This window comes from Lethenteron reissneri, chromosome 68 (genome assembly GCF_015708825.2).
Source record: "Lethenteron reissneri isolate LAM-NWPU_2019-01 chromosome 68, ASM1570882v1, whole genome shotgun sequence".
NCBI classification, from domain to species: Eukaryota; Metazoa; Chordata; class Hyperoartia; order Petromyzontiformes; family Petromyzontidae; genus Lethenteron; species Lethenteron reissneri.
The window spans coordinates 1,746,821-1,772,917 of NC_083846.1; the positions used below are offsets into that span (position 1 = coordinate 1,746,821).

At 48.9% G+C, this 26,097-nt stretch overlaps 1 protein-coding gene across 1 annotated transcript; it reads left to right on the top strand.

Annotated features, from left to right (window-relative positions):
• Positions 1 to 251: 251 nt before the first annotated feature.
• Positions 252 to 23,631, top strand: LOC133360354 (tetraspanin-4-like). The gene is made up of 8 exons (XM_061579032.1): positions 252 to 354; positions 11,825 to 11,929; positions 13,207 to 13,398; positions 14,199 to 14,273; positions 14,962 to 15,063; positions 15,598 to 15,729; positions 16,638 to 16,721; positions 17,360 to 23,631. Exons 2-8 carry the CDS (start codon positions 11,867 to 11,869, stop codon positions 17,426 to 17,428), a joined length of 717 nt encoding a protein of 238 aa, XP_061435016.1. The 5' UTR covers positions 252 to 354; positions 11,825 to 11,866; the 3' UTR covers positions 17,429 to 23,631.
• Positions 23,632 to 26,097: the final 2,466 nt, after the last annotated feature.

Consider the following 26,097-nt stretch of genomic DNA (forward strand, 5'->3'; position numbering starts at 1 on the left):
GAGATATTTTTCGACTTATTATAACAATTTAGTCGTAAGTTTAATATCGTACTTCCCGTTATTAAACGTATTTGTTATACACACAAGAACAATAACAAAGATATAAAAGCACATTCTACCTATATTTGTGGTACAGCCCAAAATAAACGCACTTGCAAATACTTTTACATTTCGTACAACTCACAGGCAGAACCTCTCCCGCTATTGGTCAATCCGCGCGCGTGCCCTTCACTCTGAGCCAATCGGAGGGCGGCGCATGCCTATCCGATGTACGGATTGTGGACGGAGGCGAGCCGGGTTATTGTTGTTGTTGAAGATCGCGTTTATGAACATTAAGAAACAGCGCGGCAACTGGTAATTTATGTTACATTCTCTCTCATCACCTTCCCTTGCAAATACCGCGGAGTTTACCACCGCAGGCTGCTGTTAGAAATGTTTCCTGCCGATTAAAATCGTGCGTGCATTCGCCTCATCGGCTCTGCTGCACCACCGTCAACCACTGTCGATGTTTTATCACATTTTACACTTTAAAACAAAAATTCGTAAGTCTCAATTGTGTTCACATGCGTGCTGTTTTGTTTGCACGCCGGAGTGCCGTATCGGCGCGTCAACAATTATTGTTTTACCTCAAAAGGTCGATGAATCGTCGGTGCAGGTACGGACAACATTGATGGACGTCCTCGTCATGGTAACGTGGAATGTCCACCGCTGGTTTCAAGGCCGGCGGTGGAGATGAGCGGGGTGACGTTGCAGGAGGAATCCTATGAGCTACCAAGCTCTTTGTCTCACAGATGTTCAGTCGGGGCACAGAGTTAGAACGTTACAACAAACAAAAATAACAAACACTTCAGGAGTGCAAGTATAGGCAAGGTAGACACATCACTTAAAAATACATAACAATACAAACTTTTATTCTACCATGTAATGTGTGGATTAAATGCTTAATTGTTAGTCATCAGTGCGCATCGTAAACAATGATCAGTAATTTGGGATTTAGCTTTGGCTCTGGCATCGTTAATCTTTATAGTTTTTGCTCGTACATTGGTTATGATTGCTCAGGTCAAAGTTCATTCCATTTGTGTCCTTATTAGTGCAGATCATTGGCACAACCACCGATAATAATATTAGCAAGATGCTGTTAATGATAAAATAGCATTAGTCACGGCCAATATCAATATCTTCAGTATAATTCGATCATCGCCATCATCAATGAGCATTGCTACAACCGCTGATGTCATGATGGTTTTGTGTAACAACATCAATAATCTTCACACTACACGCCTGTGTTTTCCGTATCTTGTCCGCCACGTAAAAATATAACAGTGTTTTTCTCCACATCGCATCAGCCACATGCCCTACTGGGACCCAGTCCATTGTTTTCAGCTGCTTTGCTTTACTCTTTGGCTCTTTCGGTAAAGTCTCGTATGTATAAAATAAAATAAACCACGACGTTTCGATTGCAACACAAGCAATCATCATCAGCTGGGCGTATATAACCTCTTACCACGGCATCTCTCTCCCACTTCAGCAGGAAAAAACATTTCTTGCTGTGGTTTTCCCACCTGATGACGATTGCTTGTGTTGCAATTGAAACTTCGTGATTTATTTGATTTTCTACCTACGTGACTTTACCGAAAGAACCAAAGAGTATGGATTCCTGCAGTCACGAAAGCTTCAAATCTAGATCACATTGCTTTAATGCTGCTATACAAGCAAAACTATGGACCGGTTTTTATATTAAGCCTTGAATCGTTTCTGGCGAACTTCCAGATATTAATAGACAACAAGGGCCCTCTTCTTTTAGACGAGGACCCTATATGGATCCGATAAACATCTGACAATTGACAGCACAATTTGAATAATCACCGTTACTAATCACTGCCACGACCGCTGTTGATATCATCTGATCGCACCTGTGATGTCTATTGGTAATTTTATCAGAATTTGCATCGACTATCGCTATTGTGGGCACCTTAAAGGTGTAGGGGTGTTAAAGAGAGGGCCCGTTATGCATGGCAGCCTATGGAAAACAAACACAGTGGGCGGGGCTACGTAAGTGCACGAGGAGGTGCCCTCTACGACGTCCGAGCCAGACACCCTGGGGGGGGCTGGTTCGAACGTTATGATCCCTCGGGGCCCCACCCCTCAGGGAGGGGTTGGGTATAAAAGGGGATGTTCAAAGGGCTCGAGTCAGTTATGTTTAAGCTAAGGGAAGAAGACTGAAGACGTCTTAGATAGAGCCCTGGACTCCCCTAGTTCGATGTCCTTTTCAGGGCCGGACAGGACTGAGCCAGCGGCGTGGTCCCGAAAGCCAGAGCCGGTGCTCTTGTAAGAGCTGGTCTGGAACTCCGGGTACCGGGCCCGACTTACCAGTGTCGGGCCAGTTAGCCTCCCCTAGCCCATTAGTGGAGGATTCGGGGCTAGGACAGAGTTAGCTAGGGGTGTATCCCGAGTTATACGGGTGAGGGGGCCGATACCCCCTCGAGTGTGTATATGCCCACTGTCGTATTGTGAATTAAATATACGTGTGCCTCAACCTCGGCGTCAAGCGTCTTCACCGGTACTTCAACTGGTGTCAGAAGTAATTCGAACATGGACACGCGGAAAACAGCGCGGGCAAAAGTACCGCAGGAGGAAGACACTGCCGAGATCGTCGAGCCCGAGACGGCTCCACAAGACATGGTGCAGCCGGGGCCTGACGCCACCTTACCGGGGCATCGAAATGAAGAGGGGCCGCAGTCAGACGCGTTACGGCTGGCTCACGGGAGGCTGACGGAGCTGCTGTATGCCGCTGCCGCCACGCTGGAGACCATCACGCGATTGGGGGCCGGTGATCCAACACGGGGCGAAGCGAGCCAACGACCAGGGCGCCTTCCCGCCATTTCGGAGCAGTCCGAATTTGAAATTCCCGCCATCGACGCTACAGCTGTTCAGGGCGTGGCCAGCCTGAACATCCGCTCCGACATCGCCGTCGCTGGAGCTGCAGCGTCATCACCGCCGGAGGGTGCGTCATCACAACCCCGACAGGCGATCCCATCGGCCGTTCGCACCGACGCACAGCCGAGTGGTGGTGACATCTGCCTGCGGGAGTCTACAACAACCGCTGCGCTTCATCAGAGACTGCCCCCGCTGAAGGAGTTCATCGGCGCGGAGGGAGACTGGGCCGGGTTTCGCCGACGTTTCCTCGCCCATCAGGAGATGGCGAAATGGTCCGATGAGGAGGCTCTCTGCGCGCTGCCGGCGCTCCTCGACGGCGACGCGCTCGCCGCACTCACATCGGCGCCGAGAGAGAAGCGGTCTACGTTACCGATGGCGCTACAGCTGCTGGGCGGGGTCTATGGACCATCAGCCGAATGCCGACAGCAATTTTACGACCGCAAGCGGGGTGAGAAGGAGTCGCCCCTAGCATACCGGACGAGCCTCCTGGCGATGGCTAAGTCGGCCTTCCCTCGTATGGACGACGACGGCGTGGATGCTATGGTCACGGAGAAAATCCTCCTCCTGGCAGACGACCTGGACATCGCTGTCGTCGCGCAGGAGGACGCGGAAATGACATCGCTCCAGGCGGCGCGGCTCCTCCACACAAACCTCCTGTCGCTCCGGCGGAAAGCCAGCAGGGCATCGGCGGGGCGTGCGGTGGCTGCAGCCACCCTTCCGACGGAGGAGCTCTACGCCGTCGACCACCGACGGCAACAGGCGACGGGAGCACGGTCGGGCCAGGACGGGTCGGGCCGTTCCGACCATCCGTCACCTCCGACGGCGCGCCCGCGGTGGTTTAACTGCGGCGTCCGGGGCCACGTCGCCTCGGGGTGCCGCTCTCCTCGTCAGCGCGGGACGACACCTCAACGGGACGACGGGCCTCATCACAAGCTCCACCATCATAACCCGGCGAGTCGCGGCACCCCACATGTTTGGCCCACGCACACGCCCGTCACGCACTCAAACACCGCAACGAGAGGGGGGCCGATATCGCGCACCATCGCACCATCACGCACCACTCTGGGTACTCATAGCGAACCCGGCCAGTGGTCCGTGCTGGCCGATCGTGTGGTAGCCGCATCGTCGGGGTCGTCGGCCGTTGTGGGGCACATCGACGGGGTTGAAGTGCGCATCCTGGTCGATACGGGAGCATCGGCGACCATTATTTCGGAGTTAATATACAATATTCTCCCTGTCCAGAGCCGTCCTTTGATGCCTATTAACGTACCATTCTATGCGGCTAACGGGGGCTCACTTGGCATCATCGGACAAATTCGGGCCCAAATTTGTGTTGGGGAAATTAAATTGTCTGGGCCGATTTTTGTTTCCTCCTCGCTGGCGGTTCCGTGCCTGCTGGGGACGGACTTCCTGGCCAAAATGCCGATTAGGATATTAATCGACCAGGGATGCATTGAGCTCCCGTCGGGCAGATGCATGGCGTTTTTGCCATCACCCGTTACGACTCGGACGGCGTTCGCGACGGTGCCGGCATTCGTAGAGAGAACGGTGCGCGTCCCTCCGGGGGCACAAATGTTGATTCCCTTGAAACTTCGCCGACCCTTCGCTAAGGGTATTGCGGCCCAAGGGGTTCTGCTGGGGCCGTCTAGGGCCGGGGTTAGTGGACCTCATTTACTTCCGGCCCAGACCATAGTAAGAGGGGACGGTGAACCCTTCATCGCGGTCCTCAATGTGGGCTCGCAGACGGTGGTGGTCCCACAGGGAACCGTGCTTGCTCACGCAACGCCGGTGCCATGTGAGGAAACCGTCGCAAATCACGTCAGCGTTGTCCCTGCGCCGCGACCGCATTCGGACAGCGATGAAGGGTGGCTCGAGGCGCTTTGTGCGGGATCGACGGACCTGTCAGATTCAGAGCGTCAACAACTTAAAACACTACTGCGGGAATTTTCCGACGTTTTTAGTTGGAATAAATACGATTTGGGTTGTACTCACCTGCTGCGTCACCATATTGACACGGGTGACAGCGCGCCAATTCGCCAAAATCCGTTTCGGTTGAGTCCCGCCGAAAAGGACCATGTCAAATCGGCTATTGATGACATGTTGGCCGCCGACATCATTTCTCCTTCCACCAGCCCTTGGGGAGCGCCGATCGTCCTGGTTAAAAAGCAGGACGGATCGTTGCGGTTTTGCGTTGATTTTCGGCGCCTTAACAAAATTTCGGTTGCCGACGCATACCCGCTCCCTCGGATGGATGAATCGCTGGACGCCTTGGCGGGGGCGCGATTCTTTTCCACACTCGATTTACTTTCGGGATTCTGGCAGCTTCCTCTGGACGATGATTCAAAGCCTAAAACTGCTTTCCGTACACCGCACGGCCTGTTCCAATTCAACCGGTTGCCGATGGGCTTACACTCAGCGCCGGCAACTTTCCAGCGTTTGATGGAATTGGTTTTGGCTGGATTGCAATGGGAGTCGTGCCTCATTTATTTGGATGACGTTATCGTCTTTGGTAAAACTTTTGACGAACATCTCCAGAGGTTGCGGGCGGTTTTCCTAAAGATGCGGGCTGCTAATTTGAAATTCAAACCCCAAAAATGCCATTTGTTGCGCGATTCGGTGCGTTATTTGGGGCACATCGTGGGACGCTCAGGTATTGCTACCGATCCCGCCAAAACGCAGTGTGTCAGCTCCTGGCCGACTCCCACCTCGGTGGGAGAGGTCAGGAGTTTCATTGGGTTCGCGTCGTATTACCGACGGTTCGTCGCTGATTTTGCGACAATTGCCAAACCCCTGCACGCTTTAACATCTAAAGGGGTTCGGTTCCACTGGGGTCAAGAGGAGGAGGCTGCTTTCTGCTCCCTTCGGGACGCCCTGGTAAAAGCCCCTCCCTTGGTTTACCCCGATTTTTCTAAGCCCTTTTTGCTCGACACCGATGCGAGCAACACGGGTATTGGGGGTGTGCTTTCCCAGGTGGTTGATGGCGTGGAACGGGTGGTCGCGTACGGTAGTCGGGTGTTGTCTTCTGCGGAGCAAAGATATTGTGTCACCCGTAGGGAACTGTTGGCAATTGTCTATTTCATCCAACAGTATCGCCCATATCTGTACGGTCGGCATTTCACCGTTCGCACAGATCATGCGGCACTACAGTATGCCCTGCGAGTTCAACAACCATCGGGACAGTTGTCTCGATGGTTGGAGGTTCTCCAGGACTTTGATTTTGAAACCACCTACCGTAAGGGCGTTCGCCATACGAATGCGGACGCTCTGTCGCGCATGCCAACCACCTCGGAATGTGCATGCCTCCTGGGGTCGGGACGTTGCAGGCCTTCAGGGGACGCATCGGTTCCGGTCTTGGCAGCCACCGACGACGACGAAACATTAATTACTAATTCGATCGAACAACAGGGAAGAGATTCCCTGTTGGGGTTGCCCGTCACTGAATGGGGGCGCCTCCAGATGGAGGATACCTCCCTCCTCGGGTGGCGTCGTCGCGTCGGGGGTGCTGGGCGTGTGAAGGGTGATTCGGATGCATGGGAAATGGTGCAAGGTCTGCTGATGCATTGGGACGGCAAATCCCAGCGACATCGGCTGGTGGTCCCTTCTGGGTTGCGAGGCAAGGTGGTGTGGGCCGCGCATGAGCGCCTATTACACCTGGGGACCCAAAAGACTCTTGCACTGCTACAACTTGATTTTTTTGGCCTGGCATGACGAGGGATGTTGGGGATCTATTGGGATCATGCCCTCGGTGTGCGCAACGGAAACCGCCGGCGCGGGAGTCTAACCCGCCCTTGCAATCGATCAAAGTGTCCAGAATAAATGAGCTTGTCGCGCTGGACATTTTGAGCCCATTTCCCACCACCCCCAGGGGCAATAGGTATTTGTTGACTGGTGTCGAGTATTTTACACGCTGGCCTATGGCCTGGCCCCTTGCCAACCAGTCGGCAGCAGCCATCGTGGAGGCCTTTGTTCAGGGATACGTCCTGGACAAAGGTGCTCCGGAGCGGCTGCTGACCGACCAGGGCAGAAATTTTTCCGGTAAATTACTCAAACAAGTCTGTGACCTCCTAGGCACGAAGAAAATTCGTACCTCCCCCGTATCACCCGCAAACTGACGGGATGGTCGAGCGCCTGCATCGCACCATTACGTCAATGATGTCACAGCAGGTCTCGGACTCACAGACTGACTGGGACCTGCATATTCAAGGGGTCTTGGCGGCATACCGGATGGCACCCCATGCAGCTACGGGATTTTCCCCCTTTTACCTCATGTACGGTCGCGAACCCGACCCGCCTGTTCGCGCCCAGCTGCAGATCCCCGAGCCGCAAGGGAAAACTAAATTGGCTGACCACGTCAAATTTAATCTGGCCAAATTAACAGAGGCGCGGGATGCTGCAATGCTAAACTCGGACCTCCGTCAAAAGGCGAATGAGCGCCTCAGGCTGGGTCGGGCGCACATGATACAGTGGAAGCCGGGGGACAAGGCATGGCTGCACTGTCCCCAAGTGCCACTGGCTACCTCCTCTAAGCTCGTGCGGCCGTGGCGGGGCCCTGTGGAGGTGGTCGAAGTTTTGCGACCGCAGTGCGTGCGCATTAAATGGGGGAAGCGGCGATGGTTCGTGCACCCCTCTAGGTTAAAACCCTTCGTTGCGGTACACAAACCCACTTCACACATGCGTGGCCAAACGTGTGGGGGGTCGACCGACTCATTGGGTCCGTCTCCGTCGTTCTCACCTAATGCCTTGCCGGCCGTGCCACCTCCAGGTGCATCAGGACTGACGGGCTCACGCCCGACCACCCCTCCTGGGGATACCGACGGTCGCGCGGCATCGGATGAGGACTCACTCCGGGACGGACAATTGCCACCTGACGGTCCGCCACCCGGGGTTACCCCGTGTGAGGGGCCCGCTGCAAGGACGCGCGCAAAAATGCGCAGACTGTTATGAGGCCGGAAGATGTGTACATAGGTTGTGTTCATCGTGTGTTGTGTGGGTGGTGTGTTCCCTGCCCATTGAAATGTACATACGTTGGGTTCACCTGGTGTTGTGTGTATGGTGGGTTCCCTGCAAATTGTATATAGGTTGTTTTTTTTACGGAATTCGTATTTATTCAAGGGGGGGTGCGTCGGGTTGTTTTCTCTTCTTGCTGTTGCATTTTGTTGTGTTCTTGTTGCTGTTCTTGTTATTGTTGAAAAATAGTGAGGCACACGCGCGGTCAAGGTGTAAATGCACTTTTATTGTCATTTTTGTATGTTGGCAGCCGGGACGGCTGCAAGCTATGCGGGGGGGGGGGTGATGTAGGGGTGTTAAAGAGAGGGCCCGTTATGCATGGCAGCCTATGGAAAACAAACACAGTGGGCGGGGCTACGTAAGTGCACGAGGAGGTGCCCTCTACGACGTCCGAGCCAGACACCCTGGGGGGGGCTGGTTCGAACGTTATGATCCCCCGGGGCCCCACCCCTCAGGGAGGGGTTGGGTATAAAAGGGGATGTTCAAAGGGCTCGAGTCAGTTATGTTTAAGCTAAGGGAAGAAGACTGAAGACGTCTTAGATAGAGCCCTGGACTCCCCTAGTTCGATGTCCTTTTCAGGGCCGGACAGGACTGAGCCAGCGGCGTGGTCCCGAAAGCCAGAGCCGGTGCTCTTGTAAGAGCTGGTCTGGAACTCCGGGTACCGGGCCCGACTTACCAGTGTCGGGCCAGTTAGCCTCCCCTAGCCCATTAGTGGAGGATTCGGGGCTAGGACAGAGTTAGCTAGGGGTGTATCCCGAGTTATACGGGTGAGGGGGCCGATACCCCCTCGAGTGTGTATATGCCCACTGTCGTATTGTGAATTAAATATACGTGTGCCTCAACCTCGGCGTCAAGCGTCTTCACCGGTACTTCAAAGGTATGGAAGAGCTTTAAACCGAGTGCAGTTTTAGTCATTGGCAATGAGACTACCACAACCATTATAACATCAGTGTCAATACAGCCATTGTGTTTGTAATCTTTTGGGCAATAAATAATCACCGTCATGATCACAACAACCATTATACCATTATACAATAATCCAGGTCTCCCTTGACATAGATACGTATGGGTCCACGTGCTGACTTGATATTTGTGATAATGATGATCTAGCTTTCTAGCAAAGTGATACAATCACTTAGTGACATTATTACCTTCAATCCTTATTAATCACCAATTTATTTTCTAATTCGAAATCTTCAACAAAACTCCATGGGCAAAAAGCCCGTGGGTGTCCAATGCAATGTTTCTGGCTTGTTTCCACTTTCCTCTATCCTGTGCCACAACATGTTGAGTTTATGACAAGCTCAGTTTCCTTCACATTACCACCTGCATCAAGTCTTCTGTTTATGTTCAGCCTTATCCTTCTACGATTGTCACTCTAATTCTACCTGCAGTATTATGAAAGTGTATACAGTATTATATCATGTCGTGACAAATTATGGCAGTTGGCACTGTGAAAGCACGCCCATTATAACGTTTTTTCACACGCTCGTGCTTTCACAATGAGAACATTTATTTTCGTGGTATTCACAGGATTGCCTTTCATCAGAGCTCACAAGGAAGGGCTGGGGTTTTTTTTTTCAATGGAAAAGTGAAACGTGGCCAAAAGTCGACCCACGTCTCCCCGTTGGTCGCACGCCTCGAGTCTTTGTGTTTATTGTTTGGGCACGTGCAAAAATAACAATAAGTTACTTCAGAGTTTCACTTCTCACGGAAAACATCGTAGGTGCTTTTTCCACTACGTTAAAAAACTGTTTCCACGCTGTCGAAAGCGCTTTTGTCGCGATGGATCATGTCTAATTTCACAGGAAAGTCTTTCAAAACTATGGACCGGTTTTTATACATTAAGCCTTGCACCGTTCGTGGCGAACTTCCAGATATTAATAGACAACAAGGGCCCTCTTCTTTTAGACGAGGACCCTATATGGATCCGATAAACATCTGACAATTGACAGCACAATTTGAATCATCACCGTTACTAATCACTGCCACGACCGCTGTTGATATCATGTGATCGCACCTGTGATGTCCATTGGTCATTTTATCAGAATTTGCATCGACTATCATCGCTAATCATCTTATTTGTGGGCACCTTAAACGTATCGAAGAGATTTAAACCGAGTGCAGTTTTAGTCATAGGCAATGAGACTACCACCACCATTATATCAGTTTCAATACAGCCACTGTGTTTGTAATCTTTTGGGAAATAAATAATCACTGTCATGATCACAACAATCATTACAACGTTTTTTTCACAATAAACAATAACAAAATTCTCACTTATAGTGAAAATTTTTTATTGTTTTATATTGTTTCATATTTTTATTTTTTAATTATTTCCCTTCTACGTGACTTTACCGAAAGAACCAAGAATAGCAATCAAGTTGTAAATAGACAGCTATTAGCCATTGAATCCAAGCTTTGTGAAATGTTTTTTAACATTTTTATGACTACAATATTTTGTTGTTTTGTTCTTAACTTATTTAATTTTGAGTAACTGACAAGACGTTTCGTAACATAGATTGTAATGAGTAGAAATACTTGTGGCATGCTTAAGTCGAGTGCATTGCAGTTGAATAACTTTGAAGTTTTCTTTTAATATCATATTTGAAGTCCATCATAGCGCGAAAACAATATTATACAAATGAAAACTGTTCTTACAGCGTCATGGGAAACTGACATCGCGATGATCGCCTTATCGTGAAATTTGTTTTCCTGTCGTTTTGTGAAAAATAATATCACGTCGACCCCGGTGTGCAGGCAGTCTTTCCCCCAGCTCCTCCGATTAGCACAGTTGGCTACGTATGGTGCGAAAGAAGTTCAACATGCATACATACATACAGCCGACACAGCACTTGAACCCTCGGCGTGTGTGGGTGTGCGTGCCTTGCCATATACTGGGGTGTGAATAATTTTAGAATGGCCATGGCTCAGGTTCCACATGATCTGAACGTTAGAACAGGCCGCTGTGCGTGCCCACATCGTCATCATCCGGTGGCTCCGGTGGGCTGGGAGCGTTGAACGGTACCACACCCAACTTTTGTGGAGCTTCTCATATGTTGAATGGCTGGGGTGGAGTGGTGGAGCATTAATTAGAACTCTCCGCTACGAAACCGGCGACGCTTGAGTACGGTTCACAAACCGCGGTTAACGCTGGTTGGCGAGTGCTAACTGAGCTGGTCCAGCGCGGTGAAGTATGATCAAGCGACCCTCATAACCGACGTGGCATTGGCAGGCCCTTATCTAGCAGTGGATTGACAATGCGCCGCAAGTCGGGGAGACCCGGACCCCTTGGCTCAACCCCTCTCACGTGGATGCCAAGCCCAGGGAGCCTGGCATGGGAGCCAGGCAAGGAAAATATGTCCTACTAGACATCTGTGAGCTACAGGACATCTGTGAAAAAGAGCTTAATAGGTCATCGGATTCCTCCAGGCTAAATACAGATTCTGATTTTGAAAGGTGTCTGCTCTGCCGATGAAACTAAGTGAGTAATTTTAGAGATGTAAGTCAGGTGAAAATAATAAAGAGGTAAAAGCGCAGCCCTGTAATTTCTTGGCTCGCGTCACTGCTGGCCGAAGGATCTCCAGGAGGGGGAAGTCTTTAGCTAGAGGTCGTTGACCTACTCCTCCACGCTGGATTGATGTCTTGGAAGACTTGAGATTACCCAAACTTCCCCCGCACCTCCGATTAGCACAGTTGGCTACGTACGGTGCGAAAGAAATTCGACACACACCTCAATGTCCTGATCAACAAACTGTGGGTGTACCCATTTATAATGCTGAAGCTTATGGTATATGCAGTAATAACGGTGATAACAGTAATATGTAGCACGGTGTTGACTTTGTAAAAAGAGTCACCCGATTGTGTTTTGTTGCTTAAGGCTCAGCAGTTCGCATCACCTATCAGGAACACAGCCGCCGGCATGGGGAGGGCTTGCCACTACTGCCTCAAGTACCTGCTGTTCGTCTTCAACCTGGTCTTCTGGGTGAGTACCCTCCTCACTCAGCAGCTCGCTCATTTACCAGCCCATCGATTGGATTACCCACTCACAAACACACTCATTTACTCACTGACTCGCCGATTCAACTACTCAGTCAAGTATTCGGCAACTAGCTCATTACTGACCTACTTACCAACTCATCCACTCACTGAGCAATCTCACGAGCTCACTTATTTACTAACTTACTAAACCACCCACTTGTTTACTCACTTCCTAACTCACCATCTGAACTACTCACTGACTCACTTATATTACTAACACAAAGTCTCCAACTCACCCACTCGCTTAACTACTAACCAGCTCACTCACTAATTGACCCACTCAACTACTCACAACCTCACTGCCTCACTTGCAACATGCTAACTCGTTAATTTACCCACCACGAACTCGCCCACCTACACCCAACTGCTCACCCACTGACCTATTCACGGTGACTCCGTGGCCGGGCGCCGGTGCGGTTCGCCGTTTAGTCCAGGGGCTCACGGTTAGAATCCAGCGGCCGCCTCGGTTATCACTGCCGGTAGCGTAACAACCACATCGGCGCGACTCGCCGTCTTGCTTCACTCGCAGCGGACGACAAAGATCCCCTGACGTCACTCCGCGAGACTAGGCCATCGTGCGCTGGAGTCGGCGTCCGACTTGGAAAATTACCCGCAAACTACTCGGTTGGGATAATAAACAGCAATCAATCGCCCTCTACTGGCAGACGAATGCCCCAGGTCACTCTGGAGACTATCCAAACGAAACTCATCCTGGCCTCTTTGAGTTATCACCTGGCAACACTAAACACACTTGAACCCACCCGCCCACTCTCTCACCCGCCCACCCTCTCATCCGCACAACCTCTCACCCGCCTAACCTCTCACCCGCCCACCCTCTCACCCGCACAACCTCTCACCCGCCCAACCTCTCACCCGCACAACCTCTCACCCGCCCACTCTCTCACCTGCACAACCTCTCACCCGCCCAACCTCTCACCCGCCCACTCTCTCACCCGCACAACCTCTCACCCGCCCAACCTCTCACCCGCACAACCTCTCACCCGCACAACCTCTCACCCGCCCAACCTCTCACCCGCACAACCTCTCACCCGCCCACCCTCTCACCCGCACAACCTCTCACCCGCCCAACCTCTCACCCGCACAACCTCTCACCCGCCCACTCTCTCACCCGCACAACCTCTCACCCGCACAACCTCTCACCCGCCCACCCTCTCACCCGCCCACCCTCTCTCCCACCTCCCTGCCTTCCCCCCGTTGCAGCTTGGTGGCTGCGGCGTGCTGGGAGTCGGCATCTGGCTGTCCATCACGCAGGGCGGCGTGGCTGCCGTGTCTCCCAACCTTCCGCTGCTGTCGGCCGCCAACCTGCTGATTGCGCTGGGTGCCGCCGCCATGCTGCTGGGCTTCCTGGGCTGCCTGGGTGCCATCAAGGAGAATCCGTGCCTCCTGCTCACCGTACGGCTCGCTTACCCGGCGGCAACTTCGCGCTCGAGAATAATCAATGGGAGCAGATGCCACAGAGCTACTTACCTCTGAGGTCCCTTCTAGGCGGGGGTGCCGCGGGGGCGAGATGTTGACTCGCTCGCCTGGTATGCAGGAGGTTATGGGTTTGATTCCGACTGACTCCTGCTGTATATTTGGAATTTGCGTGTTCTCTCTCCCTGTGGTCAGTGTGGATTTTTCTCGGGTTTTTCCCTCCACATTTAGAAACATGCGTTTAGAGTATTTGGCTGCTTTACATTTCCACGTGATAAGCCACTTCGTTAAGCTATGATTTGTGGCGCTTCTGAAACAGAGCTAATAGCTCAGTGGGCTTTGTATGTATGTTGGACTTCTTTCACACCGTACGTAGCTAACTGTGCTGATTGGAGGTGCGGGGGAAGGACAACAAACTAAACACGCCGCGTCCTCACAGTGCACTGACTAACGTCGCTCGCAACATAATGCATCATTAGCATTTCACCTGGCCAAGGTGCGGCTTTACCTGGTAATTTAAAATCTTTTCAGTTTCAATAAATCACCACTGTACACTTAAAATCCCGGTTCACTAACAGGCGGTGGAAAATGGGATTGGATCCCCTTGCATCTCAGCGTTGGGGAGCCAGCAAGCGCCCGGCACGTACGATTATGATTTGCCCTCTGGGTGACGTACGATTATGACCTGCCCTCTGGATGACGTACTAGTATGACTTGCCCTCTGGGTAGGTGGGGAGAGAAAATCGCCCTCTCGTCTTCTCTTCCCTCCCCCCCTCTAGTTTTTCGTGCTCCTGCTCGTCGTGTTCCTGGCCGAGTTTGTGGGAGGAGTTCTGTTCTTCGTGTACCAGGGACAGGTGAGCGTCGGGTGCTGAACGGAAGGGAAGATTCTGACTAATACATTTTAATTTATAAACCGCCCCCTTAAACAATTGTGACTCGGGGCGCTATGCACGAAAAGGCGGTAACAATTAACATCAACTCAAGGAAGTAAGAAGTGAGAAAGACGTTTGAAAACAACTAGAGAGACAAAGCCATTTTAATATTTGTGGCCAGGGCGTTTCTGAGGTGTGGTTAGGAGTCACGCTGAAAGGTTGGCTGATCAAGGACAAACGTTTTGATTTGCCATTTTAAGTGTCGTATTATTGAAGAGTAAATCATAAGAGAATTGTTTTTTTACCCTTTTATCTGGCAACAAAACTGACACCTTTTTTTAAAAAGGAGTCATGTTTGCATTGACCACAATACCTGCGGTCGGAATGCAAACAAAAATCACAACTCTGATAATGTATGCACTGTTCTTCAAATTGATTGGTCCACACCAGAGACAACAGCTTTTCTTAGAACCCAGTCTCACATGGTGTTGGACCAGATGACACCAAAAAAAGCATACATTATCAGTCGACCTATAGAGGAGGCCCAGGAATGGTTCAGATAATCTTCACTGGTGTTGGCCGTGAGCAGGAATCGAACCCGAGTCACCGGGTTCGGAGTGTGGCGCACTAACCGCTACACCACCGCTCCCGCCGCCCCTGCTACACACAGGTAGAGGACTGGGCCCAGGACGACCTGAGGCAGGGCCTTCACCTGTACGGCACCGAAGGCAACGTGGGTCTCACCAACGCGTGGAACACCCTGCACTCCGAGGTCAGCTCCCATCACGCTATGCTCATTTTACAAGCGCGCAGCCGTTCCCGCGGGCAGAGCGGTGACGCCCGGCAGACGCCGTTCGCAACAGCCGCCTTGACTCGAACGAGCTAAAGAACTCGCGTTTTCCATATTTTCGTATTGTTTGTTGAATCCAAATTGTCCGGGTCGGGCTCTCGCTTTGCACCGGGTGGGCCCTACTTTCCTTCCGTCAAAATTGTGGGGGGGTGTGGGGGGCTGATCGGAAATACACCACCAAGCGTGCTGCGATCGTAAATGTCATAGGTGGGAACAGATTCATTTGTAATTTTACATTTCATTTTGTCGGCGCAACGTGGTCTTGCAAGTGTTTCTGCGAGGGAGCTGCCCGACTCGCGTGACTCTGCAGTGCATGGAAACGCCACCTCGGTTTATTTTATTTAGCCCTCCTATAGATGCCGTCCGTGCTTTTCCCCCTCCGTCCCACCACATTGGATGCGACGGTTAAATCGCGTGCGTGCCGTCCCACCCATCCCTCTGCCTGCCCGCCCGCAGGTTGGCTGCTGCGGTGTGCACAACCACACCGACTGGTTCACTGTGTTCGGTGAGCGTCGCGTGCCAGACTCGTGCTGCCGGGACTTTGCCAGTGGCTGTGGCTCCGTGCCAAGCTCTGCCTACGCCAGACCGGTGAGCCAGTCGCCGCGTGTCTCTCAGTTTTATACAAGAGCCTTGACGCACGGTGCAATTGTACCAGAGACAGGCCAGGCCAGGGGAGGCTGGAGCTCTTGGTAATACGTGGAATTCCACTGGCAAAACCGAGCCAGCCTGGCACAGCTTAGGTGGCCAGCAGAAGCCAAGTCGTGCCATCGACGCTGCCGCCGGTACACCGTGTTGGAACGAGTCGAGGCACGCGTAGGTGACGCGTGCGTAGGTGACGCATACGTTGGTGCGCGTTAGTTTAACAACAAAAGCACGCAGCTGTTGTGCGCATGCAAAACAATCCATCGGCATTTCCTGAAGACTGCCAATTTGACTGCAACCGCGGTGCGGTGACACCCGGAATGTTGACCGGTTTCGTCACATTTTGATGGTGACCTAAGCCAAGAGGATCACAATGCAGATCTTCAGGAAATGCTGATTTTCTTGTTGTTGTTGTTGCAAACTGCACGACTGCATTGTACATGTTTCTGTCTTGTTTGAAACATGGCTTTTCCAGTCTATGCTCGTATTCTGTTGCGTTGGAATTTTCCTGTCACCAATTCGATCTTTGTACGGATGGTAGAGTGTTACGATTAAAAAGGCTAATGGCAGGCTTAAGTTGAAGCCAACTGGCAGTTGAATAACGTTGAAGTAAAATGTATTTGAACCTGGAGTACTGCAAAGTACAAAAAGAAGACTAAAAATATGGAAAATTTACCAAATTACGAAAAACTGGAATCGTGATAATCGTCGTGTGTTTACATTTCTATATTGTGAAATATGATATCGCAGAGAGCATTTGAGAGATTTGGCGGAAGCAAGCAAAGGCTTGGTGTGGTGGCATCGGCCACGGTGACCTTTTGACCTTGACCTTTCAAATATATATTTTTTTCCAGGGCTGTTATGAAAAGTTGAAGTCGTGGATCAAAGACAATCTCATCTACGTTGGAATCTTTTGCCTCGGAATCGCGACCATTCAGGTAAATCCACAGCTGTGCATTAAACAAGTTTTTTTTTATTATGGGTTTCTTATACACAATTGTATTGGTCGCATGCAGGCAAACGTCATAATTTCAAACGTGAACTCTTCGCAAAATCCTCTTTCGGGAGGGGTGGGGGGGGAATGCTTGCTGGTGAGCTGAAACGGTAGTTCAAACTTCATGTTTGTTGAGCCAGTTGAGAACTCAAGAGACCAGGATAGGAGTCTCATTTGCAAGGGTGACCCAAGTAACCGAAATTACAAATGACAAGTATACAAAGTAAGGTGCAGCAACGAAGTGAATCGATCGGGAACAAACAAATAAAAAATAAAACACCGTCACACGAGGGATAGAAAATAATACAAAAGAATGTAAAATCGAGGCTAAATATTTAGCGATCGTTTTGTAATCGGTGGGAGAAGTGAATCTGGATGGATTGACTTTGGTCGGTTGTGGTTCGAGGTCGCCATTCTGTGGTAGAGTGAGAGGAGAGGATGGAAATCTTATCAGGCAGGAGTCGGGATGGGGGTCATGGAACTCATCGTTGGCACGGTCGGTGCGAACAGCATGAGGTTTTCCCTGTGCAGACATTGCTGTGCTAACAACAGTGGTTGCACTCTCTCGTCTCTTGCACACAGATCCTGGGCATGGTGTTTTCCATGACAATGTTCTGTCACCTTCGAGCCGAGGAGAAAGACTACGAGTGACGGAGTCCAGCTGGTGTGCGCGCGTGTGTGCGCACGTGTGTGTGCGCGCGTGTGTGCGTTGTATGTTTACGTGTCTGAGTACGTGTGTGAGCATGTGTGTGAGTATGTGTGTGTGTGGCGAGCCGGTAGTGCAACGGTTAGCGCGCTGCGCTACGAACCCGGCGACCCGAGTTCGATTACCGCTCAAGGCCAATACCAGTGACGATTATCTGAACTGGTCCTGGGCCTCCTCCCCTATGTCGACTCAGCCTAAATAAGTACCTGGTGCGGTGTGTAAACATCACCACTAGGGAGACAAAGGCGGCCGGGCGTGGTGCTGGCTACCCACCCCCTTGTTTGCCATGTTGGCCTTCATAGGTGCTCGCTAACAGCACTTGCACCAACAGTCTGTTAACGCTATACGGGGGATGTTTGTTTTTTGAGTGCGTGTGTGTTACGTGTGTTGACCGACGCGCATCCACCGCCGTTCACCGCCTCCTGACAGCGTTACGAGATGCCTTCCCTCGACTGCAGAATTTTTCTTCCCATGGCATTCAAATGAGGCCCTTAGTTGTGCCCGTTAGGTAATCAGCTGTTGAAGCTGCTTATTTTCAAGCGTAAAGGAAGGCCTCTGTTTATGTTGGAGATGTGTTCCTGGCAGAAGCGGCGTTCGACGAAACGACGTGAATTGGAACCTACGTTAACGTTGACTGAATGATAGAAATTTAGGATACGTTCCTGGGGGAAGATTTTCAGTCAAAGTTTGCAGGGAAAAAAATATTAATTCGGCACCAAAAAAGATACCCCCCGAAAAATATAACAAGTTTAAATGAATAATGTAAGTTAACACAGAGTACTCACCAGAGATAGCGATGGGGATCTCAGGTGTGTACTACACCGCACCTCCGATTAGCATGGTTGGCTACGTACGGTGCGAAGGAAGTTCAACATAGGCAGCATTTAAAGCAGTGTTCATAAATTTTCAGAGGGGGTGGCCACTTTCGCCAATAAGACGTCGTCAACGTAAGGGCGGCCACACATTTGAAACCATTGGGGGTTTGACAGCAGCACGATGATGATGATGATGTTGGAGGGGTGTTTTTACCATTTGTGTATTGTCAGGAGGGCCACACGTCAGGTGGTGCACTAAAGGGCCCCACCATTGGCCCTCGTGGGTCTGGCAGTGAAGAACTCCGATGGAGGGTATTTGGCTGATATTCTTAGGTTTTTTCCGGTAAAGTCACGTAGGTAAAAAATTAAAATTAATAAAAGTAAAATTTTTATTGTATTTTTATTTTACTTTTATTAATTACATTTTTTTACCTACGTGACTTTACCGAAAAAACCTAAGAATTTGAATCCTTGCAGTCACGAAAGCTTCAAATCTGGTATTTGGCTGCTCTACATTTCAACGTGATAAGCCACTTCGCTGAGCTATCATTTGTGATGGCCAGGTCGCTTCTGAACAACGAGACATAGTGGAGCTCAGTACGGCCTTGCCTGGTAAGCTAAGTAGGTTAGTTTGGCGACGCTGTAAGCACAGAGGCTTTGAGTGCCTGCCAGAGTGGGCGCCGTGGCAGATTGCGTCGACGCGCATACCGCTCAAACCGCCGCGTTCTTTGAACTTTTTCAACAGAACGTTGCGAGCGGATCGATGCATTTTAAATCGAATCGTGTTCCCTAATCCGTTGGCGACGTTATAGTGAAACGACGCATATACCCAGCAACGTAAATGGAGGAGTTCCTGTATTACATTTCTGTTTTTTTTATGTATACCTATTATAGTTAGCTCAATAGGTTATTTGTTCAAATATTTGCCAAATATCTAACTTTTTTATATTGCAGTCGTAGCATAATTAGATAACATAACAAGCATCCATCTATGAGTCCAGATCATTGCTTTACACAAGCATTGGTCTCAATAGGGAAACTCTGGACTGGTTTGAACCTTCTGGGTCTCATCAGCAGTCCCACCTCTGTTAAAAAGATATATTGCTGCTGGTTTGCCAGATATTAGTTTCAAGTTCACTTTTATTTTGCTTACAATTATCGTCAAATTGTAACTTAACAGCTGTGCAACCCAGCCAGATGTTAGTTACATTACTATGGGAGGTGCAAGTTAAGTATGTTATGAACGCCAAAACGCCACTGAATCAAGTTAAAATAGTTTTTTTTACGTCATTTTATTTTAAAACATGTCGCACTGAGTTTGCCGTGCCAAGTTAGTCTGCCTTAAGGTCCAGAATCCTAGTGCTTTTATTGATTTTTTTTTCTAACGAGAGGTAGGCAAATGTCCCCTGATCTGCGGTACCTGCTGAATCTGGGATAGCAGATATTTTTACTTTGGCCACTGTTCCAGCGGAATGTGCGTACTTTACATTTTAATTATTTATTCACGTATTTAAAAATAGACCGGTGTGTTTAGATAGCTCTGCTGGAAGGCACTCACGGCGCTGAAGCAATTTAACAGCCGCTCTGGCAGAAGGAAGCGATGGAGGTGCAAGGATACATCGGTGCCAAGGCCTGCGACGACCTCTTGTCCTTGACTTTGTAAAACATTTTCGGCGTTTTTATTTAGGAATTGATTTGAACGCAGGCAAGTGTGTGGTAGGCGAGTCACCGATTCACCAATTACAATCCATTCTCGAGCCCGTGGTTTGTCATGTAGCACGAACTGGCATCATTCTTGAGGATATTTGCTAATTGTATTGGGAAATTTTGCATCTGCCTACAGTCAAATCACCCAGAATGCACCCCATCTCTCGTCAGATATCAGAAGCCAAGCAGATTGTGAGCCTGGATAATTCTTGGATGGGCCACCACCATGCAAATCAGGTTGTTAGAGGCTGCTGCATGGCTATATTGCGGTCAGTGCATACAATCCATTTCACTTTACTTTAAACCCTCCCCGCCTTCGCCAATTCTCACTGACCAGTGTGCGTGAAGTACGGTGAACTCTCCCCCATATCCCACACGGCATGTGGAGGCCCTTATCCAGCAGTGGATGGACGAATGTGAGTGCACGATGCAAACGCTACGTCTTGGCGAACGGAGGGAACGAGGACCGTGGATGGCGTGGGTCAAACCACAAAGGGATACAAAGTGGATGGTTGCGTGCCTGCTGTTTGTGAGCTCTGTTGGACGAGTTTTTTTTTATCCATCTCCATCATCAATCCCTGCAGCCTCTCGCCCACGCGACTGCCCGCCCGCCGCCTTTCCCGTCCTTCAAATGCAGGTCCGACACGGCGCTATGAATCTGCCGATGCATAGATGCGAAAGCGTTGACCACGTGCGGAAGGCAGGGGCAGGGTGTTTGGGACTCAGCGTTGAGGTACAGGGTTAGTGGAGAGAGGAAAAAAAGCACGTGAATCCGCTCGTGTGACTTATTTTAAGTTCTTAAATTTGTGGGTTTTTGTTTGTTTTGGGAGGGGTGTTTCAAACCATCCGCTTAAAAGTACTTAATGTCGCCACATTTCAATCGAAGCATCAAAGCCGTTTACACGTAAAGCCGTCAAAGCGGGTCTTACCTGGGCAGGACGGACTCAAATGAGAGACGTCGGAGTCCAAAACCTTGTTTACAAAACCGTGAAATAATATTTGTGTTAAACCCGGTATATGAAGGATTTTTTTCAGCGGCAGACCTGGATTTTCAGGGCCACCCACGGCTGTTTAAAAAAAAAAAATCCGAGTCGCGTTCACGGCAGTTCTTGCGAGCAGCGCCTGAATATACAGGCGCGACACGTCTCCAATGCAGTGTTTGTTCTTGGTATTTGCTATTTAATCTCTTCTCCCGAGTCGGAACGCCCGTCACCATCGCCACCTCCACCGCGCACCTGCTCTGAAAAAGGGTCACGCACCTGGAGGGGGCAGGGGGGGCATGTGGGCGCTCGTTTCTGGAGCTTCTTGTTTTGGCACAAGTTCGTGGTCGTTGCCCGACAGGGCCGAACATGTTTACTTGGTAATCAACGTTTTTGGGTTTAGATCTACAACTCGCATCGTAACAACTGCATGATTACTAATCTAGTATATCATTACAATAACCCCCCCCCCCCTCAAATCGTTGCACCTGATGAGTTGATGATGACGTCACCCTGCTGCTGCTCTATATAAGAACGGGAGACAGAGCAGAGCCTCACCATTCTGGCGAATGGCCCGACGATGCTGGATGCAATTACCAGCGAAACGTCGTACTACTCAAATTGTAATGTTGTGGTTTCACGCTTCAACACACCGGTGGGCTAAAGCAGTGAACTATTTGTCTTTTGTCAACGTGACACTTTTTTACTGATTGGCCGTGTCGGGTGGTGGAGGGTTATGACACATTTATAAATAAAGCGATCTAAACCCAAAAACGTTGATTATGAATAATATTGGTCGCCAAAGCCTCACACGTGTTAAACTGATGTTTACTTGGGTCCAGGCACAAACGTCGTTCCCTCGGTAACTCCTGCGGTGAAGTGTTTAGCAAGCTGTAAACTGAGCACGTTCATTAATAAGGATTTAAAGAGAAGATTTAATGGGACGTTTTGCGCATGTTTTTTTAAGTTTTCACCTGAGTAAAAAAAAACTGCCAATGTAGCAATTATATTTTGACATAGGCTTCGGGTATTAGCTATGTCAGCACATTAACAACGCTAAGACTGCTGTATGTGTTTGTTATTTGAAAAATGGTAGTTCCGGTTTCTCTGCTTTAATCAAAAGGGGTATTGTATACTATATTTAAACTGGATTATTCGTTGCAGTGTACGCGTTTGTGTTGCTAGTGATGAACAAGCACAAAGCCAAAATATCGCTCCCCTGTGGTCATTAACATTTCATTAAAGAATAGTCATCGTCCTTTAAATAGACTGACTCTGCCATAAGCATGTGGAATTTTCACCGCACCTCCGATTAGCGCTGTTGGCTGCGTATGGTGCAAAATAAATTTGACAAAGACAATGGAGGCGAATGCCCGTGTGGAGAGACGACAGGGAAATTATGTGGCTCAGAAGGTGCAAGTGATGCAAGTGGAAGGAAAGAGATCGAGAGGAAGGCGGAGGAAGAGGTGGGACGATGTGGTGCGATCGGAGAGTGGTGGGCCGAGGAGCGGAAAGAGAGATGGCGCAGGACAGGGCGGTGTGGAGAACGTTGGCAAAGACCCCGCATGAGTGGGACATGCGTGGAAGAAGATGAATGTCGTGTCGCGCTTATTTCATCAGGGAGACGCTTAAAAAAGACTTTGATGTTAAGTTCAAGTCGCTCAGTGCTTATAAGGGACAATGTAAAAAACATTCAAATTCTGTTCCAGAGCTGCTGTATTCAGTAGTGGGTTTACGGGGGGCTGTTAAAGAACTGAATTTCATAGTCTCAAGTGCACTGTTAATGACCAGTAGCGGGGATGTCTCGTTGTCCGACTCGGTAAAAGGGGGGTTTTGAGAAAGTCACGACCCCCATAACAACAATACGTATACTCAGGCTGCGTCGTGCGCTTCAAGTTGTGTTCACAAAGAAAAGTGACTATGTGGTTCTTTCGGTAAAGTCTCGTAGAAATTAAAATCCAATATTCTTGGTTCGTTCGGTAATGTCACGTAAAAGGGAAATAATAAAATAATAAAAATAAAACAAAAAATTTATTTATAAAAATTAAAAACAATTTCATAAAAGAATAAAAATAAAAAATACAATTGTTTTTATAAAAAAAATTATATAAAAATAAAAACAATTTTATTGTTTTATTTTATTCAAAAAAACTTAATTTTTTATAATTGTATTTTTATTATTTTATTATTTCCCTTCTACGTGACTTTACCGAAAGAACCAAAGAGTAATTCCTGCAGTCACGAAAGCTTCGAATCCAGAAAGGAAAGTGACTTTAAATTAACGCTTCAAGTTCATCGTTAGGACACTAATGTAAATTCGACCGCACTCCTATTCACATGAATACACCAATGCACTGATCCATTTAAAGTAATTTCTTTTTCACGTAACTTAACCTTTGAAACTTGTGTTTAGACCGGCACCGAGCCACGTAGCCTAGGTGCGTATCTCCAAGAGACATTTCCCGGCAGGTTTATGTCGTCATCTTCACCGAGACGTGTCAAGAGACGTGCATGTTGTGTGGCGTTGACGCTTGGCATCGAGTCGCGACCGTGCGTGCGATGGGATTACAGTATTTATGCTCCCTGAGGCCAGAGTGTGGCGTGAGTTGGAGTCTGCATGTTTGTTGAAGTAAAATGTTGAACAAAGCACGCGTTGAACATGGTGATACGTTCTTGACTTAACGCTTTCGTGACTGCAGCAGTTCATATTCTTGGGTCTTTCGGTAAAGTCACCTAGTAGATCGGTCTTTCCTGAAGACGACCCCTTGCGTTGCGATCGAAACGTCGTAGTTTTCTGTTATTTTTTTCTTATTTTCTTTGAACCTATCTCCGTGACTTTACCGAAAGACCCAAGAATATGGTGACGTTCATTCGAGCCGAGCCGGAATCCTCTGTAAACACAACATTGCACAATCAGGAGGCATGTACTGTAATGATTTGTTGGTCACGATGCATTCATTGGATTGTACATGTGATGGATTTCCTTAACAGCCACATCATTCAACAACCACGCTGAAGTTCACAACACTTCTCTTTCTATGACATGCACTCGCACTGCTCCACTTGGGAATTCCATCCTGCCATCATCATCATCAGTCTCTTTTTTTCCCCACGCTCGTTTACAGAGTTCGTTTGCCCTTGGTCATGTCAAGAAACGCGTGAGCTCATTTATGATAATCATTATCGTGCAGTTTGTTGCTGGCTGCTTGGCACTATTGGCCTTTGCTCCGCGGGCGTGATTGATTTTTTTTTACACGGCATATAAGACACAAAAAGATTAAACAAATCCATGAATTGGAACTTAAAAAAGGCTTCAGAATTTTTATAGCAACATCTAATACTGAAATCTGACAAGAAAACCTCATATAGTACGGGCTGAAAAACCACGAGTTTCAAATATACAAACGTGTGTAAAAAGCACAGCATTTGTGTATTCTGTATTCAATATATACATAACAAGTAAACCCGTAAAAACAAAGTTTTTCACTATAAATCCTTTATATGCGTGGCATCGGGTCGCGACCGTGCGTGCGATGGGATTACAGTATTTATGCTCCCTGAGGCCAGAGTGTGGCGTGAGTTGGAGTCTGCATGTTTGTTGAAGTAAAATGTTGAACAAAGCACGCGTTGAACATGGTGATACGTTCTTGACTTAACGCTTTCGTGACTGCAGCAGTTCATATTCTTGGGTCTTTCGGTAAAGTCACCTAGTAGATCGGTCTTTCCTGAAGACGACCCCTTGCGTTGCGATCGAAACGTCGTAGTTTTCTGTTATTTTTTTCTTATTTTCTTTGAACCTATCTCCGTGACTTTACCGAAAGACCCAAGAATATGGTGACGTTCATTCGAGCCGAGCCGGAATCCTCTGTAAACACAACATTGCACAATCAGGAGGCATGTACTGTAATGATTTGTTGGTCACGATGCATTCATTGGATTGTACATGTGATGGATTTCCTTAACAGCCACATCATTCAACAACCACGCTGAAGTTCACAACACTTCTCTTTCTATGACATGCACTCGCACTGCTCCACTTGGGAATTCCATCCTGCCATCATCATCATCAGTCTCTTTTTTTCCCCACGCTCGTTTACAGAGTTCGTTTGCCCTTGGTCATGTCAAGAAACGCGTGAGCTCATTTATGATAATCATTATCGTGCAGTTTGTTGCTGGCTGCTTGGCACTATTGGCCTTTGCTCCGCGGGCGTGATTGATTTTTTTTTACACGGCATATAAGACACAAAAAGATTAAACAAATCCATGAATTGGAACTTAAAAAAGGCTTCAGAATTTTTATAGCAACATCTAATACTGAAATCTGACAAGAAAACCTCATATAGTACGGGCTGAAAAACCACGAGTTTCAAATATACAAACGTGTGTAAAAAGCACAGCATTTGTGTATTCTGTATTCAATATATACATAACAAGTAAACCCGTAAAAACAAAGTTTTTCACTATAAATCCTTTATATGCGTGGCATCGGGGCGGCTAGAGTCCTCTCGTCCTCTGGCTTGAGATGGCTGCCACCTATGGGTAAGATGATTGTCTGGCAGCATTAAACAATTGGTAATTCAATATTTTAAAAAAATTCCCTAAACAGTGTAAAATTTTTGAAAAAAATTTTCACGAAAATAAATTGTCACGCACAACGAGTCTGTGTGCAAAATGTCAGCTCGATTGGATCACGGGAAGTGGGTTAAAAAACGACCGAAAGATTTGCACGGTCCTAAGCAAGCAAGCGAACTTAATATATAGGATTTAAAAAGCCATCACAATTACTATCAACTCCCTCTCCGAATTCCATCAGGTCATATCGAGAACACGTTCTCCGTATGGCCGCCCCACCTCCATCTGTACTTTGTGGGGATCTGCCTTTCCTACTGAATGCGAACGCTGAGAAGCAGATGTGAATACAGTCTCTTCACATCATGTACTCGCCACTGGCAGCCGACCGAAGCTCAGAGGTCGCAACCGGGTACCCGATACCCGGCTACCCGTACCCGGCCAGGTACGGGTACCCGTTTGCGACCCTGGTGCGGCCGGGTACGGGTAAGGAATCAAAACCCGTTTGCGACCTCTGCCGAAGCTGTTGTATGTGGAGGGTCT

Coding starts and splice junctions, on each gene's coding strand:
- LOC133360354 (XM_061579032.1), top strand. CDS start 11,867: ATGGGGAGGGCTTGCCACTACTGCCTCAAGTACCTGCTGTTCGTCTTC. Junction 13,399..14,198: donor ATCCGTGCCTCCTGCTCACC/GTACGGCTCGCT, acceptor CCCCCCCTCTAG/TTTTTCGTGCTCCTGCTCGT. Junction 16,722..17,359: donor TCGGAATCGCGACCATTCAG/GTAAATCCACAG, acceptor TCTTGCACACAG/ATCCTGGGCATGGTGTTTTC.